Source organism: Alligator mississippiensis, chromosome 1 (genome assembly GCF_030867095.1).
Source record: "Alligator mississippiensis isolate rAllMis1 chromosome 1, rAllMis1, whole genome shotgun sequence".
Taxonomy (NCBI): domain Eukaryota; kingdom Metazoa; phylum Chordata; order Crocodylia; family Alligatoridae; genus Alligator; species Alligator mississippiensis.
This window is the reverse complement of record NC_081824.1, coordinates 3015801-3034925: the sequence shown is the minus strand read 5'-3', so window position 1 is coordinate 3034925 and position 19125 is coordinate 3015801. Positions and strand designations below refer to the sequence as shown.

At 50.8% G+C, this 19125-nt stretch overlaps 1 protein-coding gene across 1 annotated transcript in view; it reads right to left on the bottom strand.

Annotated features, from left to right (window-relative positions):
- The window catches only part of LOC106739843 (nuclear GTPase SLIP-GC), a 49348-nt gene extending 31750 nt beyond the window's left edge, over window positions 1-17598 (bottom strand). Inside the window, 6 exon segments of the mRNA XM_059727187.1 lie at window positions 4736-4957; window positions 5548-5770; window positions 6381-6489; window positions 6970-7071; window positions 15362-15524; window positions 17509-17598. Of these exon segments, the coding sequence (XP_059583170.1) occupies window positions 4736-4957; window positions 5548-5770; window positions 6381-6489; window positions 6970-7071; window positions 15362-15389 (684 nt within the window). The 5' untranslated portion in view covers window positions 15390-15524; window positions 17509-17598.
- Between the last annotated feature and the right edge of the window lie 1527 nt (window positions 17599-19125).

The following is a 19125-nucleotide window of genomic DNA, read 5'->3' as shown; positions in this document are numbered from 1 at the left end:
AGAAGGAGATGGGAGAAGGAGGCTGGAAGAAAACACCAGTTCTGCTGTGGGATGGATGAGGATAGTTTCCACGAGGGTATCCCTCGGTGGATTCAGGCAGAAGAAGAGAAGTATGACCATGGGCGAATAACTTCCCTTTTCCCCAGTCATTTCATCAGAAGTATAGGGAATGATACTACAAGTCTCCCTGCACCCCCACTGGCCTCCATGGCAGTAGATCTATAGGACTCCAGGCCACAGTCCACAGACTGCGTGCCATCAGGGACTGCGAGCAGGAGATAGACTCCTACTGCCAGGCCCTTCTCCCCTGGGAGGCAGAGGGTAGATCACAGTCTCCCTTCAGGCCAGAGGAGGACTCTGGGACCTCCTGCTGTGTCCAGCCAGGGGCATGGACCAAGGTGGTCAAGGGCCCTAAGGCCCGCCGCACCAAGGCCCCACCCCCGCCACAACTGAGCAACAGGGACGCACCTCTTGCTGCCCCAGCAGAGCCTGCCGAGTTGCCGGCCCCCGCGGGCAACATGGGCCCAACTGCAACTCCCGCCCCTGCTCTCCCCAAGACAAAACGTAAGGTGTTTGTTGTGGGAGACTCCCTCCTGAGGGGGACGGAGGGGCCAATCTGCCACCCCGACCCCTTAGCCCAGCAAGTCTGCTGCTTCCCAGGGGCCCGCAACCAGGACATTGCGGAGAGGATCCCCAAGCTCCTCAAACCCACAGACTGCTATCCCATGCTCCTTATTCATGTGGGCACCAATGACACGGCTCGGAGCACTCCCAGCCAGGTCATGAGGCGCTACAGGGATTTGGGAGCGGGGCTTAAGGGTCTGGGGGCACAGGTGGTGTTCTCGTCGATCCTCCCAGTCTCAGGCTATGGGCTGAGAAGGGACAGGAGGATCTATGTGGTCAACCAAAGACTGCGGCGCTGGTGTCGTCAGGAAGGCTTTGGCTTTCATGACCACAGCCCGCTCTTTGGCGAGAGAGGCAGCGAGCTGCTGGGAAGAGATGGTCTCCACCTCTCTCCCATAGGGAGGAGGCTCTTCTCAGCCAGACTGGCTGACCTGCTCCATCGGGCTTTAAACTAAGCCCGCTGGGGGACGGGGGGACTACCGCCACTGCTGGCCTGCTGAGCAATCCTTGCAAAGCCAGCGGATCATGGCACTCAAGTGAGCCCACCCCGGCCCCAGCCCTGGTACAATCTGTGGGCAAGGAAGAAGCCCCCCAGGGGGCACTTGCCTGCCTGTACACAAATGCCAGGAGCTTGGGGAATAAGCAGGAGGAGCTCATCCTCCTGCTCAGTGCAAACAGTTACGATGTCATAGGGATCACGGAGACCTGGTGGGACTCCACCCATGACTGGACCACGGGTATAGATGGCTATACCCTGTACAGGAGGGATCGTGTAGAGAAAAGGGGCGGGGGTGTAGCTCTCTATGTTAAGGAAAGCTACGCGTCCCTGCAAGCCGATATTGGTGACCAGGGTGGACGGCTGGAGACCCTCTGGGTTAAAATCCGTGGGGAACACGGCACAGGGGACACAATGGTGGGAGTCTATTACAGACCTCCCACCCAAAGTCCTGAGCTAGACCAGGAGTTTGCCCAGGAACTGGCTGAGGCAGCTTGCTCCAGGACCATGGTTGTCATGGGTGACTTCAATTACCCAGACATCTCGTGGGAGGATCGCTCAGCAAAATCTGAGCGGTCGCAGAGCTTCCTCTCGTGCATGGATGACCTCTACCTGACTCAAGAAGTCTATGGGCCAACGAGAGGCAAAGCGCTGCTCGACCTGGTGCTGGCTACTGGGGAGGACCTAGTCGGCGACCTAGTGATCGATGGGAAGCTGGGTGACAGCGACCATGAGCTGATCACCTTCACCATCCGCCGAAAAGCTGGCAAGTCGGTCAGCAACACAGAAGTCCTTGACTTCAGGAAAGCCGACTTTGACAAGCTCAGGAGGCTTGTCAGTGAGGCCCTAAGGGACTGTGACCGCAGGAAGAGGGGAGTTCAAGAAGAGTGGTTGCTCCTCAAGGGAGCGATCCTCAATGCACAAACTAAGTCTATTCCATCTCGGAGGAAAGGCAGCAAGAGTGCACAGCAGCCCCCCTGGCTCTCCAGGGACCTAGCAGACCTCCTGAGGCTAAAAAGGAAGGCCTACAAAGGATGGAGGATGGGAGTCACCTCCAAGGAGGATTATTCTGCACTGGTCTGGTCCTGCAGGGAGCAGACCAGGAAAGCCAAGGCTGCAACTGAACTCCAGCTAGCTTTGAGCATCAAGGACAATAAAAAGTCCTTTTTCAGATATGTGGGGAGCCGGAGGAAAAGCAGGGGCAACGTTGGACCCCTGCTGAACCAGATGGGGCAACTGACAACTGACGCCCAGGAAAAAGCCAACCTATTAAATAGGTACTTTGCGTCGGTCTTTCATCAGCCCCTTGGGACGCCCATGCCCGCTACTGGGCCGGGAAGTCCGGGTGAGGGTGATCCCCTGCCCTCCATTAATGCTGACTTTGTGAAGGAACATCTTGAGAAGCTGGATACCTTCAAGTCAGCCGGCCCTGACAATCTTCACCCCAGGGTACTCAAGGAGCTGGCGAGCATCATAGCCCAGCCTCTAGCGCGGATCTTTGAAAACTCTTGGCGCTCTGGTGTAGTGCCCGAAGACTGGAAGAAGGCCAACATGGTGCCTATCTTCAAGAAAGGGAGGAAAGTGGATCCGGCTAACTATAGGCCCATCAGCCTGACTTCTATCCCGGGGAAGATCTTAGAAAAGTTTATTAAGGAGGCCATCCTTAATTGACTGGCCAACGCCAACATCTTAAGGGATAGCCAGCACGGGTTTGTTGCGGGTAGGTCTTGCTTGACCAATCTCATTTCCTTCTACGACCAGGTGACCTATCACCTGGACAAGGGAGATGAGATTGATGTCATATATCTTGACTTCAAAAAAGCCTTTGATCTGGTGTCCCATGATCGTCTCTTGGAGAAACTGGCCAATTGTCGCCTTGGGTCCCCCACGATCCACTGGCTGGAAAATTGGCTCCGGGGTCGGACCCAGAGGGTAGTAATTGATGGAAGTCACTCACCACGATGTCCTATGACCAGTGGGGTCCCCCAGGGCTCTGTCCTTGGACCCATACTGTTCAACATCTTCATTAACGATGTGGACACTGGAGTCAGAAGTGGACTGGCCAAGTTCGCCGATGACACCAAACTTTGGGGCAAAGCATCCACACCAGAAGACAGGCGGGTGATCCAGGCTGACCTGGACAGGCTCAGCAAGTGGGCGGATGAGAATCTGATGGTGTTCGACGCCGATAAATGCAAGGTTCTCCACCTTGGGAAAAAAAACCCGCAGCATCCTTATATTCTCGGCAGTGCTATGTTGGTTAGCACTATGGAAGAAAGAGACTTGGGGGTCATCATTGACCACAAGATGAACATGAGCCTGCAGTGCGATGCTGCGGCTGGTAAAGCGACCAAAACGCTGGCTTGCATCCATAGATGCTTCTCAAGCAAATCCTGGGATGTCATTCTCCCCCTGTACTCGGCCTTAGTGAGGCCGCAGCTGGAGTACTGCGTCCAGTTTTGGGCTCCACAATTCAAAAAGGATGTGGAGAAGCTTGAGAGAGTCCAGAGAAGAGCCACGCGCATGATCAGAGGTCAGGGAAGCAGACCCTACGATGACAGGCTGAGAGCCCTGGGGCTCTTTAGCCTGGAAAAGCGCAGGCTCAGGGGTGATCTGGTGGCCACCTACAAGTTTATCAGGGGTGACCACCAGTATCTGGGGGAACGTTTGTTCACCAGAGCACCCCAAGGGATGACGACTAGGTTGAACGGTCATAAACTACTACAAGATCGTTTCAGGCTGGACATAAGGAAGAATTTCTTTCCTGTCCGAGCCCCCAAGGTCTGGAACAACCTGCCGCCGGAGGTGGTTCAAGCGCCTTCATTGAACACCTTCAAGATGAAACTGGATGCTTATCTTGCTGGGATCCTATGACCCCAGCTGACGTCCTGCCCTTTGGGCGGGGGCCTGGACTCGATGATCTTCCGAGGTCCCTTCCAGCCCTAATGTCTATGAAATCTATGAAATCTATGAGGGTCCCTGGCCTGTGATTTGAAAATCAGTCTAGCTGAACCCAATAGCCATTTCCAGGGGCAGACCCAGGATTTGGCCAAAGGGAGTGGAGGAGCAGACAGCCGCACTGCAGAAGTGGCTGCATCCTGTGCTGCCAGCCTCATCCCCTGCCACTGCTGCCAGTGCAGGTAAACTTCACCATGGGAGCTTCTGGGGACTTCTAAAAATTCCCTAAAGCAAGTCATAATCCCCCCACCTTTTCTTCCATCCTCAAAGGCATGCCTTGTCCCCTCCCCTCCCCTTCCTTCTTCTTCCCCTGCCTGGGGCTGCTGCTTTCCCTGATTCCCAGGTGTGGGGGAGATTCAAAGCCTCCTGCATCCAGGCTGCATGGGGGTGGGCTCAGCTGGGAACAGCGACAGTAGCAGAGCAGTGTGGCTGCAGAGGTTTTGAAGTGTCTCCCAGCCCTGGGACAGTGGAGGGGGAGGAAGGGGAGGGCGTGTCTTTCAGCATGGAGGGGGAGTGAGGATTCTGACAGACTTTGGGGACTTTGGTTCCTGTGCTCTGGTTCCGTCCAAAAGGGGGAAGAGGGGCAGCTGAGCCATTACATCCCATTTTTATCCACCCCTGGCCATTTCTGGCCCTGAAGGGTATGAACACACTCACCGACATTCCTTTGAGTGGAATACGTCTCAAAGTGGGAATTTTTATCACTGGCTTCATCTTCAATAAGTCTTCATAACATTTGGTTTCAGCACCTTGCCCATAAATACTCTGAAGCTTCTGAATGACTTCCTCGACATCAGCATCATTATGGCTCCCCTCCTCGTCCTCTTCCCCCGTCTTGCTCAGAAGCTCCACGAGATTCCTCAGCTCCTTCTTCCATTCCTTCCAGACAAGATCAAATGATTATTTTTGTGGGGCACTGGGCGGTGGGGTGGGAACTGAATCAGGTTGTTAGTATAGCTGGGACTGGATGCGACTCTACCAGCACTGGTACTGGGTTTCAATAGCAGGGTATCTAGAGCTTGGATGAGGTGGGGCTGGTGTTATAAATCCTAATCTCTCTTCAGTCAGAATGAATAAGAAGGACTTTGAGTACTCAGGAGGGAGGAGAAGTGGGGCTATTATGCCTTTTACGGAAGCCAGATGTTGGCCACCACGGTTCTCCTGCTTTACCTGTGGCAGGTTCAGGTATGATGTCTGGTGTTGTGTCAGGATTGATCATACTTTTTCTAAGAGATTCGACTATCTATTTGTACTGGAGGTTTGGATAGGGCTGATCCTGGCTCGGGCACAGTTTGGACTACATATGACCTCTGGAGCTCCCTTCTAGCCCCACAGCTCTAGGATTTCTATGGTTGTTCTATGATTTCTAGGCGTACCGTCTTAACTACCACGGGCCTGCCCTGCCTTCTGCTTGACTTCAGACTAACACAGCTAACCACCTCAAGAGAGCACAAGAGAGCCAGCCTTGCCTCATCTGAGAGAAGGTGGATATTTGCTTCATAGTATTTGGTCTGGCTGGTCTTGATCTCCACGATGCAGGAGGTGCAGGTCCTGCTCCCCGACACAGGCAGGAAGAACTTCTTCTCCAGGATGGCGTTGAGCAGCGTGCTCTTTCCAGCCCCTGTGGTGCCAAAGAGCCCAATGTAAATGGGGTCCAAGGAGCTCTTTGCCTTCAGTGCGGAGAGGCGGTCCCTGGGGAGGAAAAGGAGACAGGAAAGGGGTTGGACGACTGCAGTGCTCCATGCATTTGGGAGGGGTGAGGCAGCTCTTCACTCACCAACAGAAATGCTCCCTTTGACAATACCCTCCAAAGGGACCTGCTAGGTGGAGACTGCAGGATGCCCAGTCTGCTCTGGCCTGACACAAACCCCGTGGAGTCAATGAGAACCCCCTTCCCATTGACACTGGATCAGGCCTGCTACCCAGGCAGACAGGGTAAAGTTTGTTTTTTTAAGGGCCTTGTCCTCCCCACTGCACCCTGTTCAGGAGGCTGCAAGGGTCACTGCCACCGGAGCAGGCTGTGGAGCCTGATTCCTACTGGGGGAGTCTGTAGCTGCAGGGTTTTGCACCTTCCTCTAAAACAGCATCTGGTGCTGGTGGCTGTCAGACTGGACACTGAATGAGATGGACCTTTGGTCCAGCAATTCCTGTTGCCCCAACAGACTTGCACAAGTCTTTTGAACAGAGCAGCTGCTTAGGGCTAGATCAGCCTGGTATGACCTGGATCTCTTTTTGGAGCAGGTAAGTGAAGCCCTGGATATCTTAATCACTCAATAGGGGAGAAACTGGGCTGCAGACTCACTTGAGATACCAAGCACCATCCGGCATGTTGTCCAGAGAGGGTAGTACATTGAGCAGCTTCTCAAATGCAGTGTCCAGAGTTTTCTTTGTCTCACTTTCCATATCTTCATCTGTAAGAGGACAGTTACATGGCTGGACCTTGTTTGGGGACGTGATCAGATCTCAAAAGCAAGGCTGGGTACAAGGATGGGAGAGTGCCCAAGACCCAGGTTGCTGTGTGGCCTGTGGCCAAACTCCAACTGGTGCTTCTGCTGGATGCCGAGCAGTGGGACAAGCCCAGGGCAGAGGAGCCCTCTTCCCCAGCTGCCAGTCACAGTGGATGCTCCCATGGGTACAGCACGGGTGCCTGGGTAGAGTCAGTCTGTTGTGGGGCTCCGAGGTGACCCTGTCTGTCGCACAGAGCAGAGCAGCCACATGGAGATCACTAAGTGCAGTCCTACACCCCAAACCCGGGAAGCAGAGTGGCTTCTGTCCTTTCCATTGCACGGAGGGGAGTTCCAGATTTGTCCTCCCCCAGCCCTGTGTCTTTCAGGCCTGTCCTTGGCACGGCCCCCTAGGATCAGCAGTGCTCAGTAGTTTTTCATACTCACAGGTCTTCAGGATCCTCTTCTGCTCCTTTGGGAAAGCTCGGTATCTGTTGTTCCTTCTCTTTTTGTTTGGAACCCCTTCTGCTGATTCTCCCCCCTCAGCACCTGGACAGAGTAAAGGGTATTCCCATTAGCATGGGCTGTCTGGATATGGCTTCAGCAACCAAATAATTACGGGTGGCAACAGAGGTAGGATTCTGCTTCTGTGCCCAAGCCCAGAGTGGTTACTTGCAGTCACTAACACCCACAGGCCAGGGTGCAGCCCCTGCTGTGCTATGCGCTGTACACACAGATACTAAGAACTTGCAGCCCAAATAGCCGAGACAGGCAAAGAACAGGAGAAAGAACATCTTCTCATCTCCTTATGCAGAGGGTTTCAGGTTTAGGCTGTCGAAGCTCTAAACTTGAACTGCAATAAGAACACAGGGCTAAACTCTACTTTGCAGCTAAAGCATCTCCGACCTAGTCTCTGATTTTTATAGGCTAACAGATCCAGGCACATCTGTGCAGACACACGGGCAAATTTCTAGGTCACTGCTAAGATGCCTAAGGGGCGCACATGTATATTTGAAGTGTCTCAGGTACCTAAACACATTCTGCTTCACTTTGTGTAACAGCCTGAATGTACTGGGATGTGTATTTATTAGGCCTGATTCATCTGACTCAGCCAAAAGACAACCAAGTCATAGATATTTCATTGATTCCCCATTATACCCTATGGCCAAATCTTTGAATCTTTTCTGAATCTTTTCTGAATCAATTCAGAAGCTCCGAATCGATTTGGAAAGCCTGAAGCTTCCAGCGATTTGATTCAGATTCATAGATTCGGCCTCTGAATCATCAGAATCATCTCCAAATCTGAATCATGATCCAAAGTTTTGCACAGCACTAGTATTTATTTCTAGTCTATGCCAAAATGCCTCATGCAGCTCCATTGTCACCTTTGTGAATACATTTGTCCCTACCACGCATATCCAGACATGATTCATTTCTGCCCTGGAACCCTTAAAGCCTACTGCTTCTCCATTGACATTCATCTTCACCCTGGCTGCACAGTAGCATGTAAACCCCAGAACTGTGGACAGCAAAATGCACAGGTAGCAATCATTTGACCCTGAGCAGAGAGCAGCATAACAGAGCCTCCCATTAGCTCAGTAGCCTAGTGGTTAAAGCACCTGTCTGAGGCATAGGAAACTCAGATTTCAGACTCACCTGCCTCCTCCCACTTCACAGGACACAATCTTAATTGCCAGTCCAAGCAAAAACACTTTCTTGGTGTAGCTAGGTCACTGGGAAGCCCAGATGGAGAGCCTCCTAGGGACTTAGAACAAGACAAAGGGAGCCTGGCTCTGTGGCTCGTGCGGGTAGCTGCTGCAGGGCATGAGTGAGCCCTTGTTTCCACTGGTGTTTTTGCCTTTTGCATTACAAAGTCATTGGTATTAGGGTGACAATAATTTGGATCTTAGAGATCATGGGATTTGCAGCTGAATACAAGGCATGACCTGTGGCCTAGCAGAGCTGTTGACCACAAGGCAGAATGGTATCTTGGCCAACATTTGCTTATTCTAAGTAACCGTTTTAATGGTGTCAATCATTTTCTGAAGGAAAAGCAGCGAGTGGATCTGTGTCATTCTGTGTGCTCTAAATGAGGTAAAGTTTTAGGAATGTGGAAAATGGTACAACCTGAGAGAGAAAAGCCGACTGGAATGTGAAAAACAACATGTAATTGGTAACAGAATCCAAGATGAACATATGCAAAAAGGTGAATGGTGATTGGCAAAGAGGCCTCCGGAAGCTTCCAGGTTTTGGTCAAAGTCAGCCCATTGACTGAAGAAGAGAAGCCAAGGTCTTAGACATGAGCTCATAGCAAAAAGTCATGTAAATGAATGAAATGTATGGGCAATTCCACGCTAATGAAGCAAATAGTAAACAGAGGAAGAGCTTGAGATGGGAGGAGAAATGGGTGGAACCGGTGGTGGAACAAGGCAGGGTAAATGTTAATGAGTATAAACCAAAGTGTATGAATATGGGAAGAAAAAAACTATTGTTCCTGGCTGCTCCCCATATTCTGTTAGTGTGGGAGCTCGCCCGAAGCTGTCTCCATTCTGAAAAAAGCTATTGCAAGCAATGTGTGCTGGTGGTTGCTCCTTGCTGTGCTCTGGCTAATGAGTAACAGGATCCATGGGTAATTGGACCATTGTCTCCCAAGTCATTGGGCACCGCATGGAGTCAGGGTCTAACAATTGGGTAAACTAAACTGGGAGCAGACAGCAGCATGGGTGTGACAGTAAAGAGATAACATTGAATGGTATGAAATGTATGGTCATGCATGTAAAGACCAATACCAGCGATTCTGGCATCAACAGGTGCTGATCAGGTGGGAAGAAAGAGGAGAAAAATATATGATATTTAATTATTATAATGATCATGATATTATTATTATTATAGCACGATCATTATAATATACTTTATATAAAAGTATATTGGTACATACCAAGATTTCTATGAGCCACCAAACTGACGTGCGCTTGGAACAGACAAATGCAAATTTAGGATGCATGAAGCGAGCTACTTGCAGTAGCAATGAGGAAATGTTAACACCATTGTATAAGATACTAGTGGGGTTTCATCTGGAATACTGTTCACAGTTGTAGCCCCCCAGACTTAAGAAAAATGAAACTATAGTGAGTATAGAGAAGGGCCACCAGGCTGGTTAGGAGAGCTTCCCTTAAGAGCTTGGCTTATTTCACCAAATAAAATGAAGGTTTTGAAGGGATATGGCTCTCCTCCATAAATGCTTCGTGGAGGCAGGCATCCAGGAGAAAGCAGCACTTGGGCTAAAAAAGGCAGTTTGGGAACCAGAAGAAATGGATAGAAATGGCATGTGTGCCTGCAGTAGCGGTGGGTTGGATTTGGTGACCCACAAGGCTGCTATCAGCCTCATTCTAATATAATAAAAGGCTTAGTCTGTGTGTCTGTAATACTTTTGCCCAACTGCACATACGCCGATTGGCTGTGCAAGCTGGGTGGCCTGGGGCGGGGCCAGCTGAGTTAAAACAGGAGCCGTGCCATCGGTGCCACCTCCTCCTGCAGCCTCCGGTGCAGCAGCTCCCTCCACCCACCTCCACAGTGGCAAAAAAACAACACAAATAAAATCAGGAAGAGCACTTTATAATTGGTGGGGCCACCTGAGGAGAGCTGGGAGCTCCTTCCTCATTGCAGGGTTGGACCCAAAGCGGGGTTGGGGGGGAAAGATGGGGGAGCAGGGTTGGACCCGAACTGGGGAGAAGGGCAGGAGTGGGATTGGATCCGAAGCAGGGGTGGAGAGGGGGTGGGGTTTGACCCAAAGTGGGGGGTGGGGCCCAAACTGGTGGGGGAAGGACAGGGTTGGACCTGTATGGGGGCTGGGCTGGGGTAGACCTGAACCAGGGGGGAGGGTGGTGGGGCGGGGTGGACCCAAACTGGGGGGAGTGGTGAGGGGGGGTCTGACTAGAACTGGTGGGATGGGGAGGCAGGGTCAGAGTTGAAGCAGGGGGAAGGAGGTGGAGCAGGGTTGCACCCAAAGGGGAGAGGGGAGGGGAGGGGGGTGAAACAGGGTCGGACCTGAAGAGACGGGGAGCAGGGCCGGATGCAGGGCTCTGTCCCTGCCAGCCCCTCTTTCCCCATCATTCTTGATGGGCAATTTGCTAGTGTTCTTATTACACTGAAAAATAAAAATCAGAATATTGACCACCATTAATTCCTTATTAACTGTTTTGCCACAAAGAAATAAGACTGAGGGAGAAAAGGTCAGCATAGACACATAGAAATCATAGACAACAAGGACTGGAGGGGACCTCAGGAGGTCACATCTAGTCCCACCCCCTGTTTGAAGCAGGACCAGCCCCAACTACATCATCCCAGCCATGGCTTTGTCTGCCTGGGTCTTCAAAACCTCCAAGGATGGAGACTCCACCTCTCTGGGGATCCCGTTCCAGTGCCTCACCACCCTCCACGTAAGAAAGTTTGCTTCCACTTGAGCCCATTGCTCCTTGTCCTGTCATCTGCCCCCACTGAGAACAGCCAAGCTCCATCCTCTTTGAACCCTCCTGCAGGGAGTTGAAGGCTGCTATTCAATCCCCCTCGGTCTTCTCTTCTGCAGACTAAACCTAACAGCTGCCTGGCTGCAGAGACAGCAGGCTGGGCAGGGAAGCAATGCCTTTGCAGAAGGGGCAGGAAGGGGCTTGCATGCAGGAGCTTTGAAAAGGTGCAAGCCTAAAAATACGCATGCAGCTGGTTGGATTGCCAGCACAATGGAGGGGTCTGGTTGGCTGTGTCAGGGATATAAACACAGCAGACAGTGGGAAATAGAGAGAAGGAAGAGGATTGGGACAGTCTCTCCACCTAGAGAGGGCACTGAAAGCCTGCTCGGGGGAGCCAGCACACCAGGAAAGACAAAGAGCCTGTGGTTCTCATTAAGGAGTTGAGTCCCTTATCTTGGAGAGAAGCTGTGCAAACGCAGGACTCAGGTGCCCCAGGAAAAGGCAGTGGAGAGTCTGTGCTTGCAGCTGGGTTGAAGCCGTGGGAGAGTTTAGGCTGCAGGAACAGGGGACCTGCTGGTAAAGGGAGGCAGCCTCTATTAAGCAACCCTAGTTTCACAAGGAAAGGGAACATGGGGAAGCATTTAACCTCGTACTGCTTATAAGAAATGTGTTTAAAGGGAAGGAATCATCCCGCTGCCATCCAGACAGAGGTTTCTGCTTGAAAGAAATATTGGGACCACGCGCTCTACTCCAGAGATGCTTGTAGGAACTGTGCGCTCCCATCTGGTGACCACTCATAGCAACAGCAGTGTTGCCATTTATTTTTACTAGAGTGAGCTGAAGCCCTAGTGGAACTGAGGGTTAGTGACTATAATCTGTGAATGGACATATATTGATGAGGTATGTGGGATCACTCGTTTGGATGGACTATTCACTAGTGCTGTTTATAGATAATATTTTGGTTATGGGTTTTAATGTGTGTTGTTGAACCTATGTAATGCATATATGTATATATGTGTCTTATATTTGTTATTAATCTTTTCTCTTCTTTTCTGTAAATAGTTAGAGCTAAAATAAAGAACCCTATCTGGTACTTAGGCTGGAGTGGATTCTTGGGAAGGTGAGAGTGCGGAGCACACTAGGGCTGTGTGAAATGGCACCTTTCCGTCTTGTCTTGAGTTTTGACAGTTCGACGGAACAGTGTTTCGTATCGAATTTCATTTCAAGTCAAAACAGCTGTTCTGTTCCATTCCATCGAAACAGAAAGGCTGTTTGAATGCTGTTTTGATGTTTCACTGGGGATGGGAAGTCAGACCAGCTGGGCTGGATCACGCTGGGTGAGAGGCAGTCCAGCTTCCCCTGTGCTAGATCAGGCCGGGGATGGGGAAGCAGCCCATCTGGGAAGGTGAGAGTGAGGCCCACACTAGGGCTGTGTGAAATGGCACCGTTCCATTTCACCGTGAGTTCTGACGGTTCAGTGGAATGGTGTTTCATATCGTATTTCATTTTGAGTTGAAACAGCCGCTCCGTTCCATTCTGTTGAAACAGAAAGGCTGTTTTGATGCTGCTTTGATGTTTCTCTGGGGATGGGGAGTCAGCTCAGGTGGGTTGTGCTGGGGTGGGAGGCAGCCCAGATGGGCTGCTTCCCCATCCATCCCTGGCACGATGTAGCATGGGGGACTGGGTAGCAGCCCAGCTGGGCTGCCTTCCACCTTGGCACGATCCAGCACTGGGGATGGGAAGTCATCCCAGCTGGTCTGACTTCCCGTCCCCAGCAAAACATCAGAACAGCATTGAAACAGCTTTTCTGTTTCGACGGAATGGAATGGAATGGCTGTTTCAACTTGAAATGAAATTTGACACAAAACACTGTTTGGTCGAACCGTCGAAAATCAAGGCAAAATGGAACAGTGCCGTTGCACACAGCCCTAACTGGATATTGGATAGGTATCAGCCGATATGCCTCCTTAAATATCAGCTATTTAAGTATTGGCCCCCAAAACCTCTATCAGAGCACCCCTACCCCCAGTCATTGTTACTGCCCTCCACTGGGCTCTCTCCAATGTGTTCACATCCTTCCTGTAGAGGGAGGCCCAAACTGTGGCTTCACCAGTGCTGCATAGAGAGGCAGAATCACTTCCCTCAATCTGCTGCTAATGTTTCTACTAATGCAAGTCAATGGGTTTCACTTTTTTAAAAAAGGAGTTTGCTATTTGGAAGGCCCCATTGTTTGTGTGCCCAACATGGGACATGGGAAAAGCATCTGGCATATAGAAAATGCTGAACACTCACTGGCTTTATTATCCACCTCTACAACCTCCTGGGACAATGGTTCCACAAGCACAAAGAAGAACTTTATCTTGCTGGTTTTAAACCTGTTGTGGCGGTGCACTTTTGGGTGCTTGCCATTTTAAGGGCTTGAGTAGGCTGTGAGGCAGCCAGCAGGTGACAGCAGAGCCTATCAGGTGGTCACATGACAGCCAGGAGGCCACATGACTGGAGCAGGTCTGAAAAGCCTCAGTATAAGAGCAGGCTCTGAGAGGTTAGGCTGGCCCCAGTTGGAACTGGTGATGAAGTCAGGTGTTCACATGAACCCAGTGGAGTAAAGGGCTGCCAGATATAAGATATCTGGGCTGTAGGCAAGCCTGGTATGAGTTTCTGGCTTTATGCTGGGCTCAGGAGAGGACTCCTATTGAGGAAAGGAGTCAGCTTCCTGGTGATTGACCCAGGGCTCTCAACCAGTCAATGCAAGGGGGCCAGGGCAAGTAAGCCCACCACAAGGTACAGGCCAAGGCTGCAGTGCAGGGTGCTACTGGCACCCTGACTGGCCTAGAGGCAGGGATAGAGCTTAAAACAGGCCGAAGGTCTCCTCGAAGAGGGGGACATCACTGCTAAGACAGGACAGGCAGGTCAGCTGGCCAGCACACTGAAATGATGGAGGTTGAAGTTCAGCTACCTGATGAGAGGAATCCTGTGGAGGGAGGGACTGAGTGACTTTGAACCAGTGACTGAGGGCATGTGATGTGGTGGAGGCTGTAATAGAGTACCCAGGAATAAGCAGCCCAGATGGAAGAACATCTTCTCACCCCTTACCAGCCCGATGCTGGTCTCCAAGCTACCCAGCTGCATATTGGAATTGGAATCAGATAGGTATCAGCCGATGACGCCTTAAAAACTGGCCATTGGTATCATCCCCAAAAAATCTCCATCCATGCTCCCCTACCTAAAACTACACCCTGCTGGGGTTGGAGGGTGTGGTGGGGCTACTTGGGTGATGACACAGGGACCAGGAGGGCCCAAGGCCCAAGGCCTAAATAAGAGTGAGGTCTAGCGGGAGGTCTGAGTAGGAGTGAGGTCCAGATACGTTGACAGATGCCCGAGTGGGCCGTAGTCCAAGAGTGGGGTCCAGGGAAAGCGACAGTCAACTGAGGCCCAAGGGTTGTAAGGCCCAGAAGCCCCCATGAGAGGGGAAAGTGGGAGGAGCTAGAAGTCTAATGTGAGGCAAGGAGTGCAGAGTGTGTGTGGGAAGTAGAGGCCCCAGTGTGGGGGGAACATGAGTGGAGGCCCAAGTGAAGGGGCTTGTGGACTAGGCATGTCTACCGACACCTGAGGCCAAATTTGAGCCAGAGCCCAAATGCAGCTCAGGAATGAGGCCAGGGGAATAAATGTAGAAGTGATTTTGGATGCTATCTGTGAGACATGGGACATTGTAAAGGGCAGGTCGGAGCTGTGTATTACACCCTTGGCATCAGGGCATTAAATGGGCAGCCTCCTGCATAGAAACAACTATTCAGTTACACCAAAGGCATGGCAGATGAGTCAGGCAGGCAGCCTGCCCTACACAGGTGGGCAGGCCAACATTGTAACTGGCTCTAGGACGGCCCCCTGTCACACCTGTCTCCTGGGAATTTCAGTGGGAGCCCCTTTGTTCTCTCTTAAGTAGCTAATAGATAGAACAGGATCTGGCCTTAGGTATCTGTACATTTCAGATCTGATAGGTGTTTTCTGATTGCACCTCTCAGATCCAGCTCCGCACAAAAGTCAGTAGCAAGTGGATAATGTATTTTAAAATAGCAATAGTGAGTCCACATCTGTATGATGGACCAGCAGGGAAAGCATATGCCTGGCATGTAAAAAACATGGGTCCCACTCTCAGTTCTGAGTGGTAGGATTCAAATCTGCATTCTCTGCCTCCCTGAAGAGTGCCTAAGCAAGTGGCTGGAGAAGAAGGGTTAGTCCCTGCTCAGTTATTTTTATTGCATAAGAAGGAATTTAAGCTTCACTGAGTCAGAAAAAGGACACAAGAGTGACCATGGCTGCTGTGTATTGATTTATACATTATCCTGCAGAGAAAAGACAGGGCGCATTCTTACCTGGGTGTTGTGGTGCGTTGCTTGCCATTGTAAGAGCCCAGCTCCAAAGTGAGCAGGGAGTGCTGGTTCACACTGGGCTGTTCTTGCTCTTTGACACCAGGAAGTATGAGGACTGGAATGTGGTGAAGGTGACTTTTCAGGATGTCTGGGTTCTGGAGGCTGTCTGGGGGGAAGAACAGATTGGCATTACCTTTTCCAACCCACCTGCTTTGTGTTCACCCACCAGGCCCCGGCTGGTGCCGTTCTCACCCTACTCAGCACTTTCTTCACTGTTTCCTTGTTACATGGGACACTTGGAGCCTGGACATGCTATGGTCCTGTTTACATGGGGAGTCTGCACCGGACGGCTGTACTAGCATGATCCAGAAAATTACCGAGAGTCTGTGCCCCTGCCCAGAGCCAGGGCCAGCTGTGGTATGCTGAGCCAAATGGCATTGCATGTCAAGGGCTGTATATTGCAACAGAAGTGCCCCCGGTAGTGGGTCCTTTCATGTTTTTAGTTCTGTCCCTTGTCCCTCCAACCCTGATTGGTGGAGGAGCCCTGCCAGCTGGGCTTTCAGCCGGTGATCACTGGGGCAGTAAAAACCATGGTATATTTAAAACCTCTGCCAGTTGGGTTGGAGGGGGTGGGGGGTAAGCGGCTAAAGGAAAACCAGTTAGCGCGGGAGACACTTCTGAGGTAATGTACAGAGATCCCCAGTCATAGTAGGTGTTTGACTTTTCATATATGATTTGCTCTGTAGCTATAATTTGTTAAAATAATAGCTTCTGAAAGATTGTGTGTGTGCAGCCCTCAACAGCTCATCGAAACTCATTCAGTGGCCTATCAACTGAAATAATTGCCCACCCCTGGCTTAACATAACTACAGCCTAACCCAACCAGAACTCCTACAACCCATACAGAGCAAATCACAGAAACTGGGTCTTCAATTTGTTTTCATAAGTTAAAACTTCAAAACCAATATGTGATTGATAGAAGGGAATCCTCATTGTCCCAAAAAGCGCATAAATCCTCTTGTCCCCATAAAGCACAAAGAGTCTGTGGAAGGCATTGAGACCAAAGGCGGTGTAACATTGTAACATTTGGAAGAAGGACTGGACCCTTTCACAGATAAGAAGAACATCTGTAATTGCAGCCACAAGATTTAGATGTTGGCCCGGCATTTTGGAAAGGAGAAGGGAGAACATTTCCTCTACAGGTGTGTAACAAGATGCCTGGCTCTGTACCATAGCAGTGGCATGTCCCAGCATGGAGTGGCCCAACCACACCTTACCCATCCAAGGCAACCAGCATATTCCAGGAGCTCACTGTGAGGCTGCTCCAGTTTATTCCCAGAAGTTGCTCTTAAGCCCAGAGACCAGGGACTCAAGGCCAGACAGCAAGGAAAAAACACAGCAGCTTCTAGAAAGGGAAGGAGTCTCTGGGAGGGGGAGGCTACGGTGGGTGCTTTACTGAAAAAGAAAATGGAGATTTGGACACAGGACTGACTCCTCCCTGGGCAGCCCATCCAAGCAGGCTGGAAGCTCAGCACAACAGGTATCACCCCACTTGGTTGCATCTTCCACTGAAGCAGAGGGGCCAGCTGCTGCTGGAGACACAGCTCCGGAGGAGTTGGACCCCTGATGCGACCCATTTAGTCAGCTCCTGTGTGCCTAGCTGACATACAAACACAGGAACTGCTTGGCAAAGTCAGCATTAAGGCACCTAACGAAAAGCAACCTGATTCTTGCAGGAACGTGGGAAGTTTCTCTTGTGTCTGTTCTTTCTAGTGAAACATTCATTTTTTCACATTCATTAAAGTAGTTAAAAAGACATCCCCATCAGAACTTCAATTAGGGCCCCAAACTACCAGCTTACCTGAAACAGAAACTTGCCCAGGGGATGAAATACACTGAACGGTGAGAACACACTGCAACCAGTGTGTTACAGGCAGTTAATCAGCCCACTTCCCAGGGCGAGATAATGGTAACACAGGGTGTTCACCACTTACTCTGCTCAAAAGCCCATGCAAATCCTGACAACTTCCAACAGGAAAGAAGCTGTCAGTTATTTTTAACCAAAACTGCTGGAATGTGGCCACAAGCCCACCCTTAGCACCCCAAAGGACATAGAAGTTACCAACTTTACAGGAAAACAATAGACATACCTGAAGTACTGCACCTCTTCAAAAAGATCGGCTTCTGAGCCGGTGGTGATTGTCTATTTCCTGGAACAGGAGAAACGAAACTGAAGCCTAAACCACAATTGATTTAGTGCCAGACTCCTCCCTATTTCTCTAATTTAAAAAAGCAAGCAGCTCCAGCGGTTAAAAAGCAAAAATCAATTGTAGATTCTTTTGCCTTATTGATTCTGGAGCCTTTCTACTGCATTCACAACCCAGTTTCAGGCTTTTGTCTGTGAGCATAAGAGCTCTTCCTTATGTCCAGTCTAAAAAGGCCTTCCAGCAGTTCGTGACCATTAAACCTTGTCATCCCTTGGGGTGCCCTGGTAAACAAGTGTTCCCCAGATCCTAGTGTACACCCCTTAAGTACTTATAGGCTGCCACCAAGTCACCCCTTTGTGGCTGTCTATAAGTGTGTAGGGGTGAATATTGGGAGCTGGGAGTAAACCTGTTCACTAGGGTGCCCCAGGGGAGGACAAGGAGCATGGCCATAAACCATTAGAGGATGGTTTCAGGGTGGATGTAAGGAAGAACTTCTTTACGGTAAGGGTAACCAATAGGGCTGTGTGAAGCTTTGGGTGCTGATTTGATTCAGAGGAGATTTGGCCCAAGTCAGTGGCCAAATCTCTGAATCCAAATTGAATCAGGGGACTGATTAAAAAGTGCAAATTGATTTGAAGCTCTCCAAACTGATTTGGAAAAGACTGAGAGCTGTGGTGATTTGGGCAGTCCCCACTGGCTGCAGCAGGGAGCTGGACCTGGACTTCGAGCTGGTAAGTAGGGCCAGGGGAGGGGAGGCTGGAGGAGTGGGGAAGAGACCATGGGGGTGTGGCAGAAAGCCACCTTTGCTTCTCCCCACAAAACTCGGCTCTGTGACATTGTGATTAGGATGGGCCCAGCAGAGGATACATACCTTTACCCCATCTCTTTGGGTAACCTGAGCTGGATACATTCCTGAGGGAGGGGGGAAACCTGCTCCTTCTGCCTACGTGACTGGCATCACATACCTGGGTGAGGGGCTTCCTTCCTGGCGGGCTACAGTCTGCCCGGCAACTAGTGATGCATTTCAAATTAGTTGGCTCACAGCAAACAGGTGCTGACCTCCATTGGATCAGGTAAATGAGCTCACAAGGGCTATATAAGTTAAGGACTGCCCAGGAGGAGGGGGGCAGCAGCCATGAGGGATACTCAGGAACAAAGAAGAGCTGGACCATCTGAAACTGGCTCTGTCTCTCAAAACTCATGATCAAGGAAGTGCTTGCCTCCAGAGGGAATCTCCAGCAGCCTCTGGATGATAATTGTGAGTAAGCTACCTGAGATCCAACTAGATATATAGCTTGTGGTAACTCAGATGCGAGATCAAAGGCTACCCCAGCCACAGGATTTTGCTCTATGGGATTTCTCTGGTATTGCTCTACCCTGGACCCTATTCTAACCCTACCCTCTGTAACCAATAAAGTTCTCCTTTGTACGTAGTGTGGGAGACTTATTGAGGGGTGCATTTAATTATACCCAGGAGGCCCCTTGGGTCTGCGGACTAAGAGAGGCTATCCTTCTGGGCCCCTGACTTGGGGAAGTGCCCCAAGTTCTTGGATTGGGTCA